The sequence below is a fragment of the Meleagris gallopavo genome, chromosome 5 (assembly GCF_905368555.1).
Source record: "Meleagris gallopavo chromosome 5, MGAL_WU_HG_1.1, whole genome shotgun sequence".
In the NCBI taxonomy this organism is placed as follows: Eukaryota; Metazoa; Chordata; class Aves; order Galliformes; family Phasianidae; genus Meleagris; species Meleagris gallopavo.
The window spans coordinates 40,345,948-40,361,952 of record NC_139408.1 but is presented as its reverse complement, the minus strand read 5'-3'; the positions used below and the strand labels follow the sequence as shown (position 1 = coordinate 40,361,952).

At 33.5% G+C, this 16,005-nt stretch overlaps 1 protein-coding gene across 9 annotated transcripts in view; it reads left to right on the top strand.

Annotated features, from left to right (window-relative positions):
• Positions 1 to 14,669, top strand: part of CEP128 (centrosomal protein 128) — a 104,165-nt gene extending 89,496 nt beyond the window's left edge. For 7 of the 9 annotated variants that reach the window (XM_085225432.1, XM_085225428.1, XM_085225431.1 and 4 more), the window contains one exon: positions 4,948 to 14,669. In XM_085225432.1, coding sequence (XP_085081558.1) covers positions 4,948 to 5,054 — 107 coding nt within the window. In that variant the 3' untranslated portion in view covers positions 5,055 to 14,669. Of the gene's footprint in view, positions 1 to 348 lie in introns of all 9 variants that reach the window. The other 2 variants (XM_085225434.1, XM_085225433.1) reach the window with 2 other exon arrangements.
• Positions 14,670 to 16,005: the final 1,336 nt, after the last annotated feature.

Sequence of the window (16,005 nt, the reverse complement as noted above, 5' to 3'; positions counted from 1 at the left end):
ACAACTTGTGGTCATTAGAGGTTACCTGATCTCTGATACAGATGGGAACTGCACAATAAAAGATAGGATATATTAGATCTTTATCTGGTGCAAGAATACCTTTCCATGAGTGTCAGAACTGATTTAGAAAAAAATAAGTATACATAGAGAAAAGAAAACACTTATATGTATATATATACACATATATACCTATATGTGTATATATACAATTCTTAGCATACCAGATATCAACACAAGGATGTCAAAAACTTTTATCCTGAAGGATACTACCTTCCATTTCTTTTCAATATAACCAGTTTGTGCTTTGGCAACCTAGTGCATTCTGTGTAATGGAAAGTCCTATTTCAGGCTTCACTGCACTTCCAAACGTCTTTGTCATGGAATGAATACTGCAGTAAATCACTGCTCACCAACAGTAAGTCCTGAGTTGATCTGGTAAGGTTGAAGACAGTTGCTTTCTTTTTCTCTCAAGTTCTGTAGCTTGTGATTAAATATCTTTTTGCAGAACTTACTGAGTAACAACAAGGGAAACAAAGCATATGGGTGAAAGCATCGATCTCATCTGTACGTCAGGAAGAATTTCCCCTGACTCAAAGTTGTTCTCCCATTTTTCTTTCATACCTGTCAATGTCTTTCCAAGTTAAAGTACAGCTCAATTGTTAAGGGTATATTTAAAAAAAAAAAGGACAACCCATACCTTGCAGGCATGTTGAACTAGTTCATCTCCAAAAGATCTACCTCAGCAGCTTCCTGATTCTGCAATTCCACTGCAAAAACTTGTTGAAATTTAAAGATGCAATGTAAATGCTCACAAAATACTAGAAATATATTTATATTGCTTAATCTGAATGAAACTTGATGGGATGTCAGTACTTTTAAATTTATTTTGGGCTGGATCTCAGTTTTTGCTCTTCTACTTCTGAGAGAAAGAAGAATGCAGAACATCTGGAGAAACTCCAGTTGTTGCAATTGGGGTGCACTAAGTGAGAACATGGTGGGTGAAGGAGCATTGTTGTAAAAGTGCAATTTATAAGAACAGAGGAGCTGGATGAGATGCAGTAAGCTCCATGCAATATATTTCTAACATGGTCAAATTAGTCAATTAAGGAATAGTGTTGTTAGAAAAGTAGACTTAATTTTTTATATAGCTGATCGCTTAAAGGAATGAATTGAATAAGGAAAAATAATTTGCATTTCAACTAAGGTTGTTCTGTTCTACTCTGTTCTACTATATTCTATTTCAATTTTCTTCTAGCAAAGAGCATTATATTTGATAGAATTAATGCCAGTGACTTACAAATGCTAAAGAATTTCTGCCTCACAAAGGAGTGGCATGGTGGTGGGTTACAGTTTTGAAACTGAAAGAGGGATTGTATTTGGATAAAACATAGATTATCTTTCTCAGGAATTTTCTTAACACAGGAGACAGTCATGCTGCTATGGGTTGAATGCTGTAGTGTATGCAGTCAATTATTATTTTGTTTAAATATTATTTTCTTTCAAATTTTAAAAGTAATCACAATTACCCACATTGCCTTTATAGCTTTAATGAGACTTAATGCTTTAATGAGACTTAATAGTGAGGCCTGGTAGTAGGATTAAAACTTTTTTCTATCTTATTCTATAGATAAGATGCTCCTACCAAACTCTTAAAGTTGCTGTATTGCTGAGCATTCTTGGCTAAGACATAAATTGAAAAAGTTGTGGAAGGCTTCTTCTGAAACCCTGTTAAGATGTAATTAACTGTTGTATTTTTTCTCCTGGAAGGTGTTTTCTAAATCATAAATTATTCAGATCTTCATATTTCATATATTCCAAGTCTCACAATGGTGCTGGAAAGGTTTTAGTGTTTTGTTTTTTGATTGGGCTTTTTTTTCTTAGGTGTTAAAAACTATTAAAAAAAAAAAAGTAAAAATTAAGAGCAAATGTGTTTTACCTTTTTCTATTAATTTTTAAGGGAAAGAAATTTGTTATGAAAATACTTGGTGTTTTATTTCCTTATTTGCATTCTATTATAAATCCATTTGTCAGATTTTCTGGAGCTAAAACCAGGCAGTAGTCTAAAGATATTTCTTTTCTATCCCTGATTTTATTTGATTCTGATAGAATGAAAGTGTTTTTAATTTCTCTCTTCGAAAATTCTTTTCACATAAGTGCTATTATATATTTCTTATGCTTAATTACTAAGTATTACTAAGTACTATGGAGAGCAAGTCAGATGCCTGTTTAAGATTTCTCATGTCATTTGATATGTCCTCGTGTATGCTTCCACCTGCCATTGCAGGAAGGCAGAGGTTTCCCATAGGTTTCACTACATACTTTGCATCCCTTTGTGATGCCTCAGTGCACTAATGCATTTGAGTTACTCCCTGAACACTTTTTAGTGACTGAATGTTTTATGCTGAACCACTTCTCCACCATTCAAATTTTGAAGTGTATTTTAAAGTTGTTGATGTAGTTTCAAGTGAAAATTCAGAAGTGGTTCTAACATTTGGGAGCTTTTCTTGTAATTCCTAGTAAGCGTTAAATGATAAACTACTTCACTCATCTTAGTCACATAAACTCCATGAACTTTTAATTTCAGTAACGATATTAATTAATTATAACTTGAGGCTTTGACAGTGAAGACTAGATCGAAGTCTTTTGCTCCCAACCTCCTGTAGCTTTTAATAAAATCTACCTGTAAGTGTCATCACCTATTTGCTATGACTAATTCATCTTATTTCAGAAATAGAAGACCTTTCTTTTTAATTCATTTTCCCGAACAATTTGCAAGCCTTTGTGTTATCCCTACTCTCTTACACACATGAAAACTTAGATTATAGTCAATATCTGGTACAAAAAAGTTAGTTCCTAACATGGGATTTGTGTGACATTTAAAGAGCATCAGGGTAGAGAGCAGATGCATCGAACATACTTTAATTTATCTGTGTAGAGAAACCCGGAATTTAGGTTTAAAATTGGTTGAAGAAAGGATAAAAATATGAAAGAGTAAGTAAGGAAAAAACAATCTGCATCTCTCTCTATGTATGTAACATAGTGTTGCCAATTCAGCATGCAGGTGAAAGGAAAAGTAATTAGCATTCTGTTTTCTTTGGTCTATATCTTTCTACCTGAAGAATTTCTACAACTATAATGATTTTTCTTTAAAAATGAAAGAAGCTATTTTAAAAATGTTGTGAAAATTTAAGCTTTTATTTCTATACTCATGGTCTTAAAAAGGAAGATGTATAACCTACAACATAATTTATACAAGGAACTGTTCATTAGATACAGCTTGCAGTCTGCAATATTATCAGACCGAACAGTTGGTCTAAAAACTCAGTACTGGTTGTTATCTAAAGAATAATCCTCAGAAACTGTTTTTCATGACCACTGTAATTTTCTATAATTTTATATTATGAAGGTCCCAGGAGTTGCAGATGCTTTATATTAGCTTTGAAAGTTGGATCTTGCCTTTCTCTTTGTACAGTTCATCACTTCAAGGCTTTAGCCTGGATAGTTTCCCAGCAGCCACATGTCTTTATAGCTGTTTGTTGTTTTTGGGAATTCATTTTCCAGGGTTTCATTAGCTATGACTTTATGGAGAATAAAATAGCCACCAGTTTTCCCAATCTGTAACTAGGATCACAGTCTTCTCTGACTCTTTGGATCTGGTGATAAACAATACTCTTGTTTTGACATGGTCAATAGTACAATTGATATCATGGTTGAATAAAAGCAATTTGTCCTAAATGTTGATTTTTATTGCCATGACAATTAACTCCTGCAATGTATTCTGATGCCTCTCTTTATCCCTCTATGTATACTTTTTCGTAAGCTTTTAAGACAATTTGAATTGAGATTTATAAATAAATAGCTTAATTAAAATTAAAAAGGCATTATAATTTCATGATGCTGTAAGACTGTGTTATAGAGCAAAACCTTGTGTTGCTCAGTGGTAAGAAGCAGGGATGGTTGGAAACTGTAACATGAAAATTCATTTAGTATAGCAATTCTGTGTATGATTTTTCGTTTTTTTCTTAATTTGAAAAATCATACAGTAGTATAATTCTGGACAAATGCTGAAGGTTCTGTGCTCAAAAGTGGCTACTCACTGTTTTACTGATGTCACAAACACAGTGATTTTATTTTCCATCTGGACATGAAAACATCTCGCTTCTCTTCATTAAAGTATGAGGACGTGATCCCTACTAAGTGGTTATATATGTCTACAATTTTACTGCACTCTTCAAAAATGGTCCTTTGGTATTTGTAATAAACAATCAAGAAGTACCACTATTCTTATGTTCACATGATAGAGGAGAGGCCATTGAAGAAAAGTGTATTGTATATAACATCTACTTTGTTCCCCTTCATTTCTGCCTTTGTCAAATAATTGCCAGTTGTCTGGATTTTTGGATTTTTTTCATCCAGCACTTTATTATAAGATGGTTTTCCAATTTATATTTTCTAGATTTTGATACAATATAATGTATTTAGCATTTTATATGTGGCCAGTTGCAAAAGAATATACATGTATGGCATCCTGTGAGTGTTCAGTGTCACTTGCTGACTTTATGATATTGAATATGGCATTTCCTCAAGAATTTTCTGAGTGGTTTGTATTGTTTCATATAAATGAAAGTATTGTAAAATTAGATGGAAATGGAATATTATTAAGTTCTAAATTTCAGAAAATGCGGAAGCTTACTTTTTTTTTAATAAGAAAGATATATTTTCTGCATCCATATTAAACAGCTTTGGATTGCATTCTTCTGAAAAAATGAGTCTGTTTTGTCAATTTTAGCATTACTAATGTTGAATACTTATTAATAACATGTATTCTGCTCTGTAAAATATACTACTGCATTATGAAACATAGTCATGCTCTGCAAAATATGTCTTTTTCTGAAGGTGTTTAATTGTTGTGATTTTTTTTGTTTCTATTTTTGTATGATTTTTTAGCACATATGCAGAGAATAGTCCCTTTTGATGCAAATGCTACCAAGGAAGATTCTGTTAATGTTGCCATCAGTGAAATGAAGCTGCAAGCAGGAAGAGGGAAGCAGTAGGACATTTTACAAAAACTCAGAAGACTTTTATTGAACTGGTAATTCCATCCGCTGTAGGACGAATCGTCCGTAATGATTCAGTGATTGCCAAACACTTCAATGAAGAGTCCCAAAAGAGACTCTGATCAGCTCCTGTAACCTGTACACCAAAGGTTTTCTGGGACTATGATATTCTTTTGCATTTTGCTCTGCAGTTCTAAACTAAATTTATTGTATCTCTGAAATATTATGAATTTAAAGAACTGTGACATTAATCTTTGATATGAGCTTATTTACCCATGTACAGGACTTGTGCTGACGTGTTATTTAAAAAGATTTAATAATATTATTAATAATCAAAACTATTCATAAAAAATGTTTGTCCTAATATTTATTGAGTTATTATACAGTGTTATACAAGTGCATTTATGAATCTAAGTCCTTCACTTTGCAGCAATTATTTATGAAAGAAGGTATAAATATTAAAGCCTAATTTCCTCAAAATCATATCATGTTTTCAAGCTCAGCATATATCACTTATAAGCTTAGAATTAAGCTTATAAGTTTAGAATTATTCTTCTGAATAGTTTTATCAGATGTTGTAGCGAATTTGTTCTTGTGGGACCTCTGGTAAAGCACTCAATAGCACCTGAATCTCAACTCATCTGTATTAAGTATACAGAAGGGCATTGCTAAGTGGCTGTGAAAGTTTAATAGCAGGGCTTAATGATCACTTATTTATTCTGTTTTCTTCTCAGTTAGAAAAGACATGTCATGCTGAATATAAAATGCTATGGAAATACAGTATTGCATGGTTGTATTTGTTTGGATGATTCTATTTTAAACAGTAATGGTACAATTCTGCATTACTGTGATCTCAAGCAGCACATCACAGAAGAATTTGCTGTCAAAAGAAATAGCAGTTCTTCTGATGGTCCTGATTTTATTTTCCATTTTTTTAGTGCTTCTGATTGAATCACTACTGATGTGCCTTAAAAATTTGCCAAATCTATTAGAGTACTGTAGTAACATGAATACCATTGCAATAATTATTTTGGACTCTTCTTTCATGCTTAGGAAGTGTTTCTCTAGAACACTGTTTTTTAGCACCATAGGCATCTCGGTCATTATGTGCTCATTATGTGCCGCCTGAAAACAGGACTTTTTTTTTTTTTTTTTTTTTCAAAGTTTCTGAAGTTTTCTGCCATCCGAGTGAACTCCATAGCCTTTACAGAGTCCATATGGATTCTGTTTGTTTCAAACAGAACTTCTTGCTGAGAATATCAAAATTGTAGAAGGAAATGAGGAGGAAAAAAAAAGAAAAAAAAAAGAACTTTGCTTTCATTTTCTATGGACTTGATTTCTTTCTTATTTATTTTGCAAAGTTTTCTTTACCTTTCATGTGTGTATAACGCTATGCATTGTAGTGTTGTCACTGGCTTTTTATACATCTGTTAATTCAAAAGGTTCGGAAAACAAAGCAGTCATGTCCATCTCTTCTCATTTCAACAGCAATGGAAGGGCAGGACAAACACATAGCCAAATAATCTCTTCTGGAGAAGGCAGGACAAACAGAATCCAATTTCTGTCATTGTCTACAAAGACTATGGACGTAATGAAGTTGTGCTTAACTCAGGCCACAGAACCATAAACTAAACCAAGTGTATGCTATATCCAACATTCGTAATTTACTTTTTTAATTAGATCAGAGCACAGTTAGAAATGTTTAAAGTGTTGGTTTTTTTTTTTTCCTTTTAAACATTAGAAAACTGCAAGAAAGTCTCCAGCCTGCAGATTTTATAGTACTTAAAACTTATGACAAAAAAGTCATTTTAAAATATAAATATTTATATAAAATATAAACAGTAAATTACGCTCTGTTAAGTCTGAGGGATGGTTTGAAAGTAATGCCTCCTGTTTTATTATGTTGGCCCATAACGTCAGAAGTAGATGTTGGTGGTATGGCAGTAGATGTTGAACCTGTTCATCAATATTCCATTCCATGTTGTTGCTGAGGGACAGTCTGACAGAGTGGTGTCTGACATGGAAGTATGGATGAAGTAAAGGAGTGTCACAGAATTCCTCCATGGAATCCATTCATATTCATATTCATGGATGCTTCCTGAAAGTTCACAGAGACCAAAACAGTGGGTATGAGCACAGGGAGGCAGTGGGTGTTGTGTGTCAGCAGTAGTGACAGTGACTGTGGGTCACCTACACTGGTGCAGGTTTTGATATGCAGGCTCATGTTCATTGCTGATGAAAATGTATGACTGATGGTGGTGACCGTGTTGAAGAATAGTGTTTTACAGCTGAGAATTTGCTCTATGAAATAGTGTCATTGTGATCTTTGTTGTAGTTTCCATGAAAATAAACAGGAGGCATTACTTTTGGAGGAAGCTATATGTATCATTTTGGAAAGAGTCTGCTGCTGATGGATAAAAATGTGTGCTCTACTCACTTTACTGAAGCTGAAATGTTTTTTGAAGTAAATCACTTGCTGGAAAATCAGTGGAACTTAAATGTCTCAGCTGAGAAGCAATATGTTGAGAAATAACATCCTCTCTTTTTCCTAAGGTATTTGTAAAAAATCTAGATATTCATTGCTTTTACCATTTGATGTATTTGTACATTGTTCATCACTTGTAACTCAGAAATCAGTTGTCTTTCCTTAGAGCAGCATCACTTCTGCTTTATAGTGTTTAACAATGATAGATAAGCAGTCTAATCTCCCTTGCTATTACATAAAATTCTGGATTATTTTTTAAAAGTGCAGGTGAATAAATTTAGTAAGTTTAGAGCCCAGTAAGTTCATTTGCCTTTGACTGTGTGATTGGGTTTACAGTAGAGTTCTTTTTCCTTTTTTAACATTTTCTAAAAGGGCTGAGGGAACAGAAGAAAAGAAATCAAACCACACGCACACATTAATGAGAGGGTTTATTGTTTCCAAAGCCAGGAAATTGTTTCTTAAATTTACCCTCTTGGCATGGCAGTTCAGATAGCATGTAATATTTGTCTCTCTTCCACCTTTGATAGAAGTTCATATTACAAAGTGAAAAGGCTAAAGTTCTTTTAATGACATTATGTGAAACTGTCCCTTTGTGGTTTAAGCAACAATATTTTTTCCATATTGGCCTGAAATAATATTCCTTTGACCAGTTTTATTTTTTAAAGTAGAAAACCAGATTATTTTTGTATAAAGCATACTGTATATGTCATATCTTAAAAATTACTGTCCTTTCTGGTTATCAGAATGGATTTTAACCCTTTGGTGACTCATTCCTACATTCTTTCCTAAAACAGCAGTTTTCAATAATGAAAAAAATGTCCTATCCCACCTAAATTTGTTTTATTTCTTTGTTCTGTTTAGTATTTGGTAAATCAGGTAACTTTGTATGTATATATTAAATAATGGCTATAATCAGCTAAGACCAGTATCTGTGTTTATAAAGCTGTTCTGAAATACAGGGCTTCAATATAGGGCTTTCAGAAATGCACTGGGCCTTTATTTTGGCATCAACTAATTTTCACTTAACCTTCACATTTTGTAATGTCCTTCAGTTTTTTAATAACTTACAGGAAGCATAAGAGTATTTATCTTAATTACTTTTGAGAAGGTAATTACTAAATATTCAAGAGAGTAGATTTGTATTATGTACACTTCAGATTAAAAATAGATCTCAGTGTAACAAGGAGTATCCATCCCTTTATGGAATGGAGTAGAGCAGAACTGAATCACGAAGCAAAACAAAGCAATTTTCTTACTTTTCTCAAAATTTTCGTGAAAGCCATGTTTCGGTGATGGTGAAAGTATTCCTTGAATATTCAGAGCTCAGTCACATTATTAGTCTTTCTTTTCAGCTGTCTCACTGACAGCTGAAGATGAAATTCCATAGAACAATGAGAATACTATTCTTATATTCTCCAAAATCCATTTGTGAGCTAAGAAATCTACTTATCAGTTCATTTCTGATTTAGAGGCATAGTGGCTGCACCAAGGAGCACTGAATATATTTTTCATGAATGAAAATGCCAGTATTACCATTAGATAAAGAACTAGCTATTATTGTAACACTGATACCATTTGTTTATTACAGTCAAATGTTACCATGGTTCGCTAAATCTCTCATTCAGACTGCATACCTAGTATATCTGTGCCTCTTTAAGGCCTGTATTCCCAGTACTCACGTCAGTTGCAGGCCAGTTATCTGGAAATGCAGGAGAATGCAACAGAGATTCCTGAGGTGTTTGTTTTTTTATTTTTTTCATCTAACTGTAAAATTTAGAAATAGATGTAGAAAAAATCTGGCAGGTTTTTCCTAGAAGGAATAGGAGGAACAGCTACTTTTGGTGTTTTTCAGAACAGCTTATTTTTGGTGTTTTAATTTCAAAATGTTGATATTTCCATCTAAATCAAAGCAATCCCTAAATAAAAGCCCATCTTGGATTTTATTGATTCATTTGTTTATTGCATATAAAAATATTTTTCACTCCAGCAAAAGTCATTGCAGCCCTTTACTGGAAGTATAATTGGGCTGCTAGGAGTATGTTGCTTTTCTGTGTAAAGAACTAAGAGAGATTTTAAATCTGAAATGCGTATTAGTATACAGAGGTACAGCAGAACAGAATGTGATAACCTCAGTCTTTCAAAAATCTGTAATCTAATGTCTCTGGGAATGCTGACAACAAAAATGACAGAGGTTACTGTGGTTGAACTAAAGCAACATTCAGCATTTATCATTTGTACTAACAACAATAGCAACCGTGTTTCCAAAGCTAAAGTTGCAAATCTGCCCTTACTCAGCTTGTAAGAAGTAGATATGTGTTTTCTTGCCTTAATACCATAAGAATTTTTGATATCATATGATGTGAGAAAATACGTGATGATTTCTTTTAGTGTCAAGGAGGCACCTTCTTATTACTATTTAGAGCTAAATATTCTTGGAAATCAATTATTAATGTGTTTTCATTAAGGTACTGTATTTAAATACAGGAGTTGCATAAATAAACCTGTTTTAGGTTTAGTTCTGCTATCTTTATTTAGGCAAATGGCTGTTCTGTATGTGTTTTTCTTCAGTAGGCACAGTGATTCTTCTTTTGTCGTCTGTTGTTTTCATCTCTCTTCAGATCAGAATTGTTTTTATCTTAGACTGCTTTTCTCATCTGTCATCTACATTGCACTAAGGTGTCAAAAAGCATTTCTACACTTACTCCACAGTAATAATTTTGGTAGTTGATATGCCCAGTGAATGACAGTAATTATGAAGGCAGTTGTTCCCACTAACATAATCTCTTTTAATGTGAATTCTGCCACTCTTACTTGTTTATTAGAATAAAGCCTATTTGCTAAGCTACCCTCAGATCACATGGTGCCTAATTGTAATGATTATTCCTCCTGCAAAAGCAAATTTATCTAACTAAGTTTGTTGGGATGTTTTAATTGCTATTACTCAATCTACTATGAGTCTGTAATGGAAAGTAATAAAGGATAAATACTGTTGCAGTAATGCTGAAATATTATTAATTTCAGGTAGAAGAAAAGGCTAGAAACTGATTTAGGAGATCTGCTGAAGTATGCAGTGGAACAAAAAAATCAAGTATTATAAACTGTATTTCTTCAAATTAACTTCAGTAGAAACAGTTGCTGATATCTAAAATATTTCTGAGAAGTAATACTGAAATTTGCTAAAGATGGTCACATGGAATCATTCTGATAACATGGATTTCTGTGTCACTCACCTTGTTAAGTAAGCACTGAACTGGGAAGTCAGCACAAATTACGTCCTGGCACTAGGATTTTCACAGAAACCACCAGTAACCCACTTTTGGACTTACTGTGGAAAAAAATCAGCATCAGCTATGCTTTACTGTTGGCCAAGAGAACAGTTTGCATCTTTGGCATAAGCTATTTCATCTATGCAACTCAATATGTGCACCATTTTTAAAGAGGCCTTCTGTGCTAGGTCCAGCACAGACAACACAATCTCATCCAAACAGCTGTGACTATGAAGTTTGCAGATTTTTTGTCATGTATTTTGACTATCAGAGTATCAGTAAGTCCATCAGAAACCATGGAGTTTTTTGTTTTGTCTTCACCAGAAAGATAGATAAAAAAATATCTGTGAAAACAGAACAATCAAGTATCCAAGTCAAGAAACTCTTAATTTTTCCAGAATGAGAGTCATTTCTGAAACTTCACCAGAGTGGCTGCCTTATATAAACTGTCTTTGAAGCCCCTGAAAAAATCTACCTATCCCATTTCAAGTCACCTCTTATTGTGAGATACTTGCTTAGTTTTCTCCTGTACTCTGGAAATTCTCTTATCTGCAATATAGACTGAATATCAGACTTGAAAAAATTTCATGTATATTGCTGGCTGGTATGATGCATTTTAATAAATGCATCAGATGTTCAAATTTCAACCTTTCTATTACCTTAGTGGAAGAAAGTAACAAATAGGCATTTAGCCTGTACGTAATAGAAGGGCTTCCATTCTGTGTAACGCTGTTTTTGAAGGTGAATCTCTTCTGAAGCTGAAATTTCTGTATGTGCTTACTAGCAAATGCTGGGTGTTTTTTTGTTTTTGTTTTGTTTTCCCCTGGGAGTGTGAGAAAAAAATCAGTTACTGGAGTTCTGTTTTATCATTTCATGCCGCCAGTTCCTGCTAAATTCAGGGATAACTAAAAGACTAGCTAATCCCAGTACCTCATTAAAAGCACTCCTAAGTTAATTACTGCATGAGTCATTTTCATCCAGATATTTTATTTTTTTAATCCCAGATATTTTATATTATTTAATTCAAATAAAATACAGTGCCTTTCCCATTTAGCATTCTAAAACTGAAACAAAGTGGGTCTTGTGATGTAACATTTTGATTGGGAAATTCTCAAACTCAGGTTGCCTTGGCATCTGATACATGTGTCAGTGGACATATTGCATCATATTTCCCAGTCCACAGTTGCTGCTGCAGTTCACTGTAAAATGACTTTACAAAAATCTCAGGCTTCCAATGAATTGAATGTGTGCAAGATACTCCGTACTGGTTTAAAGTCAGAAAGGTCAGTTTGATACCTCTAAACCTCCTACCTGCAAATGAAATGGAGACTGGTATACTGGAATGAAATTCCTCAGCATGTGATTATTTCCAGACATTAAATCTTGAAAGACCTTTTCCAGCAGTTCAGCAAGAAGTCCATCCTCTGATTTAATGTAAAAGGCTCACTGACTACGTTCCCGTATAAATTCAACTTTCAGCAGAGAAAAGTAACGTTTATGTGAAAAAATGTTTATCTGTCTTTTCTTAATTTTTCTGCCTTATATGTTTTATTTTTTGTGTCCGTATAAACATATTGCTATTTTTTATTCCTCTAAAATGTGCCAGAGAGGTAGCTTGCTGAATCTGATATTGCTGAAGTAACCAGAGATATCGTGGGTTCCTCCTAATTTGATTACCAAATGGTAAAGGTGTGTTCAGACTTTTAATGGCTGTACAGACGTTATGTGAATTGTCCCATTCACATAATTACGTACATGTCTTACAGTCATAGACATGCATAAACACGTACGAGCATATACTGTAAGACTTTACTGATCTAAGAGAAAATTAACCCTTTGTGTTTTGAAATCCAGATGACTGAAGCTAGCAGAGGCATCTCTAATATCAATGAAGTTAGCATTTAATGATGAGTTTGAGGAAAGGATGAAGGAATATTTTTTCAAGGTATAGTTTCATTACATTTTGTAGATCTCCAAGTCTACTATATGCATTGATCTAGTGAGCAGACAAATACATACTAACAAATACGTATTTTATTAAAATATTTCCTTAGCAGACTAAATGTTTGCAATACTTCAGCTCTATCTCATTTATTTTTTTTTCTAAACTAGAATTTTCCTAAAAAATTCTCAGAATTAGGATTTGAGGTTTATTTGGCCTCATGTATATATATACTGTAATCTTCAGTTTGTACTGGTTCAATAGGTCCTGACAAACTTACACATGGTGTTCTTTCTGTTCCTATGTGAGCATTTGTCCCATCTGGAACAAATTTTGCATTATTCCAATGTTGCCACCATCATTTCCAACACGTTGAAGATGATATTCACCTCCATACACTGTTCCCTGGTTGTAATTTAACACTTCTCACAGAATGAGCTGATAGAGACACTCTTCATTCCATGGTGTTAGAGCTATGCATGGCTGTCCAGAATGTGTTTTGTCTTCCACATTGCTGTGTCCACAGCTGAAACACACCACCCATCACCTCACTGTGCTCACATCCACTGTTTGGCCACCATAAATATTCAGCAAGCACCTATGCACTTCCATGTCAGATGCCATTTTGGCAGACTGTCCCTATAGGAGTCATTACTTTCGGAGTAGCTTGCATATAATGAAAAGTATTGAACTTAAAATAGCTTTTGTAGAAAATTATGAAATTTGTGATATTCAGAGTTATTTCACCTCTTTGGCCCACTCTAACTTTGGCCACTATGGTGTTTTCAAATAATGGTTCACCTGTTAAAGTGTATCAGCTGTATTTCACACTCACTGCTAAATGTTTTGTTTCACATTAGTTTTTCAATAAAATCAATAAAATCATGTACTTAATAAAGTACCAGAAGTGAGAATTTTCACATGTAGGCAGAAACTTGTTGTATCTTTCATTTCAATAATATGATTTATTTTATTCTTAAAAAAAATATATCGAGACTTACCGTTTTGACTACTTGTCAGGTATTCTCTAACTTCTGCAGCAAGTCCTTTAGCTTTTTTATTGTATGACAGTTTCATTCCAAGATAACTTACCAAGATTTTATTCCTTTTTCTTTTTTTTTTTTTAAATTAGCAGCCATCTTTCATGATCTTTCATGATGAAAAAACACATTGTTTTGAGAACTACATAGTGAATTACGCTTAGCTGTTACTTTTGTAAATTGCGTGGGTACACATATAACTAAGCCTACAATTTGCATTTTCAGAATGCCTCTCACACATTTAGGAACAAAGTTTTATGATGTATAGAAATTTCTTACCGTGATATTCCAGAGCATGGAACCTTGTCAATCTGTGAAGTTTGTGTTGCCGTAACATGCATGAGGTTTGATTCACATCACACCAGCATACCGATCTCATTGTGTGTGGCTGTACTGAGTTTAGCATGCCTATGTCTAATTTATACCAATGTGAAGTAAGAATCAACTCTCGCTTTGAATACCAGTCAGAATATTAAACGCTGAGATAGCTAGATTACAAAGTATATGAAAGCAATGTATTGTGCTTTGAGTACATTGCTGTAAAGTGATGCCTTGACATCAAGTCTGGAGGTATGTTTATAACTTCGGTTAAGGCTCTGCCTGGGATAGTTCATATGTTAATTCAGTGTCAACATTTATACTTACTTTCTCCAATCAGAATACAAAATGTTAAGTACGAATGAAGTACTAAAAATATCAATCATTACTTTTTGCGGACTTGGGATGTATTCCAAGCTACTCATGAAAGTAAGATCTCAAGTTTATCATATCTCAGGAGATAGTTTCTTTGCAGGTTCAAAGTTGCTACTGTTACTCATAGTTTAGTGTAACATAAAATGTAAATTTTGTAAGCTAAATAAATTATTTTTCTAAGCAGCACGTAGCATTTGTATTCATTTGTGAGACACTGCCATTTTTTTTGTAAAGTCCTGTTTGATGTAACAGATCTTTTTTGTTTTGTGTGAAGACTATGTGATTGATATGATTTTTTTTTTGTCTGAAACATTGAAAACAAAGTTATTAGTTCATTGTGTCCTTTAGTGATGTTCACTGAAATTATGAATTTACAAGTTTCCATTCATATGAGCTGTACAACAGTAGGAGTAGTCACAGAAACAGCATAGCAGACACATTATGCTGTGAATGTTTTGGAATATGTTTCAGCAGATAGATGCTATTTTACCAGAATGTATTTTAAAAACATTCTTGCATTAAAAGCATGTTTCAAAGGAACATTTAGCAACTGACTTTAACTAATGGTATCTTTTAATTGAATACAAAAAGTGACTTCTGGCTGCTGCTATTCACTGCTAATCCCATTTTATGGGGCCCTAGAGGTGGGTTGTGCCTAGATGGTGAGTTGGAAAGTCTCTCAACTGAGCTTATTGAAAAAATAATAATAATAAATCCCTTTTATTTACAGGTTTCTTAGAGGTTTCACCAGTTTCTAAGATTTAACCTGTAAGTTCTGGATGAATTCTGGTTTAATTTACTGCATATGTTCTGTCTACCCTCTGGCATTTTTCTGGGATAAGGAATTCTTTGTTCTTATCTATGTCATGTTTTTTGCGCTATTGTTTTTTGCGGGAGAAAAAATAGCTTAAAGGCGATCAGGGCAGGAAAATACAACAGAAAATCTGAGTGATGTGAACTTAGAGCTGTCCTATGCCCTAACTACCTGACAGAAGTATATAATTTTTAATCACATTACTTATATATAAATTATATGGTCCTACAGAAGTAGCAATGTGGAGAAGAAGATGAAGGTGTTGCATTTCAACTGTAAAGCATAGAGCTGTAGGAAACCTGATTTTATTAATTCCAGAACTGCCTGGATTTTTTTAGAATATTTTCTCTAATATTAGATTGTAGTTGATAATGAACATGTGAGCATGAACCTGTTTTCATGTGGCTGTAAAGAAGAGAGGAAAAAACTCTGCTCAAATAATTATTTTCAAAATCTTCCAATGTTTCTGAAAGTCAGATTTCAAGTGCAAAGCTGTTTTGTTTTTATTTTATGTAATGTGTGTTGTCTGGTATTTTTACTTTGCAATAGAGCAAAACGCAGCTTCATACTTGATTTTTCCAGGTATTTTTAAAGAGATAAAAAATTAAAAGATGTTATTGTTACATGTTCCCTCCGTATATGCTGTAACTTCTTAAATGTTTTATATTTCCCATATGTTAATATATGTATTTCTTAGTGGTACATAAT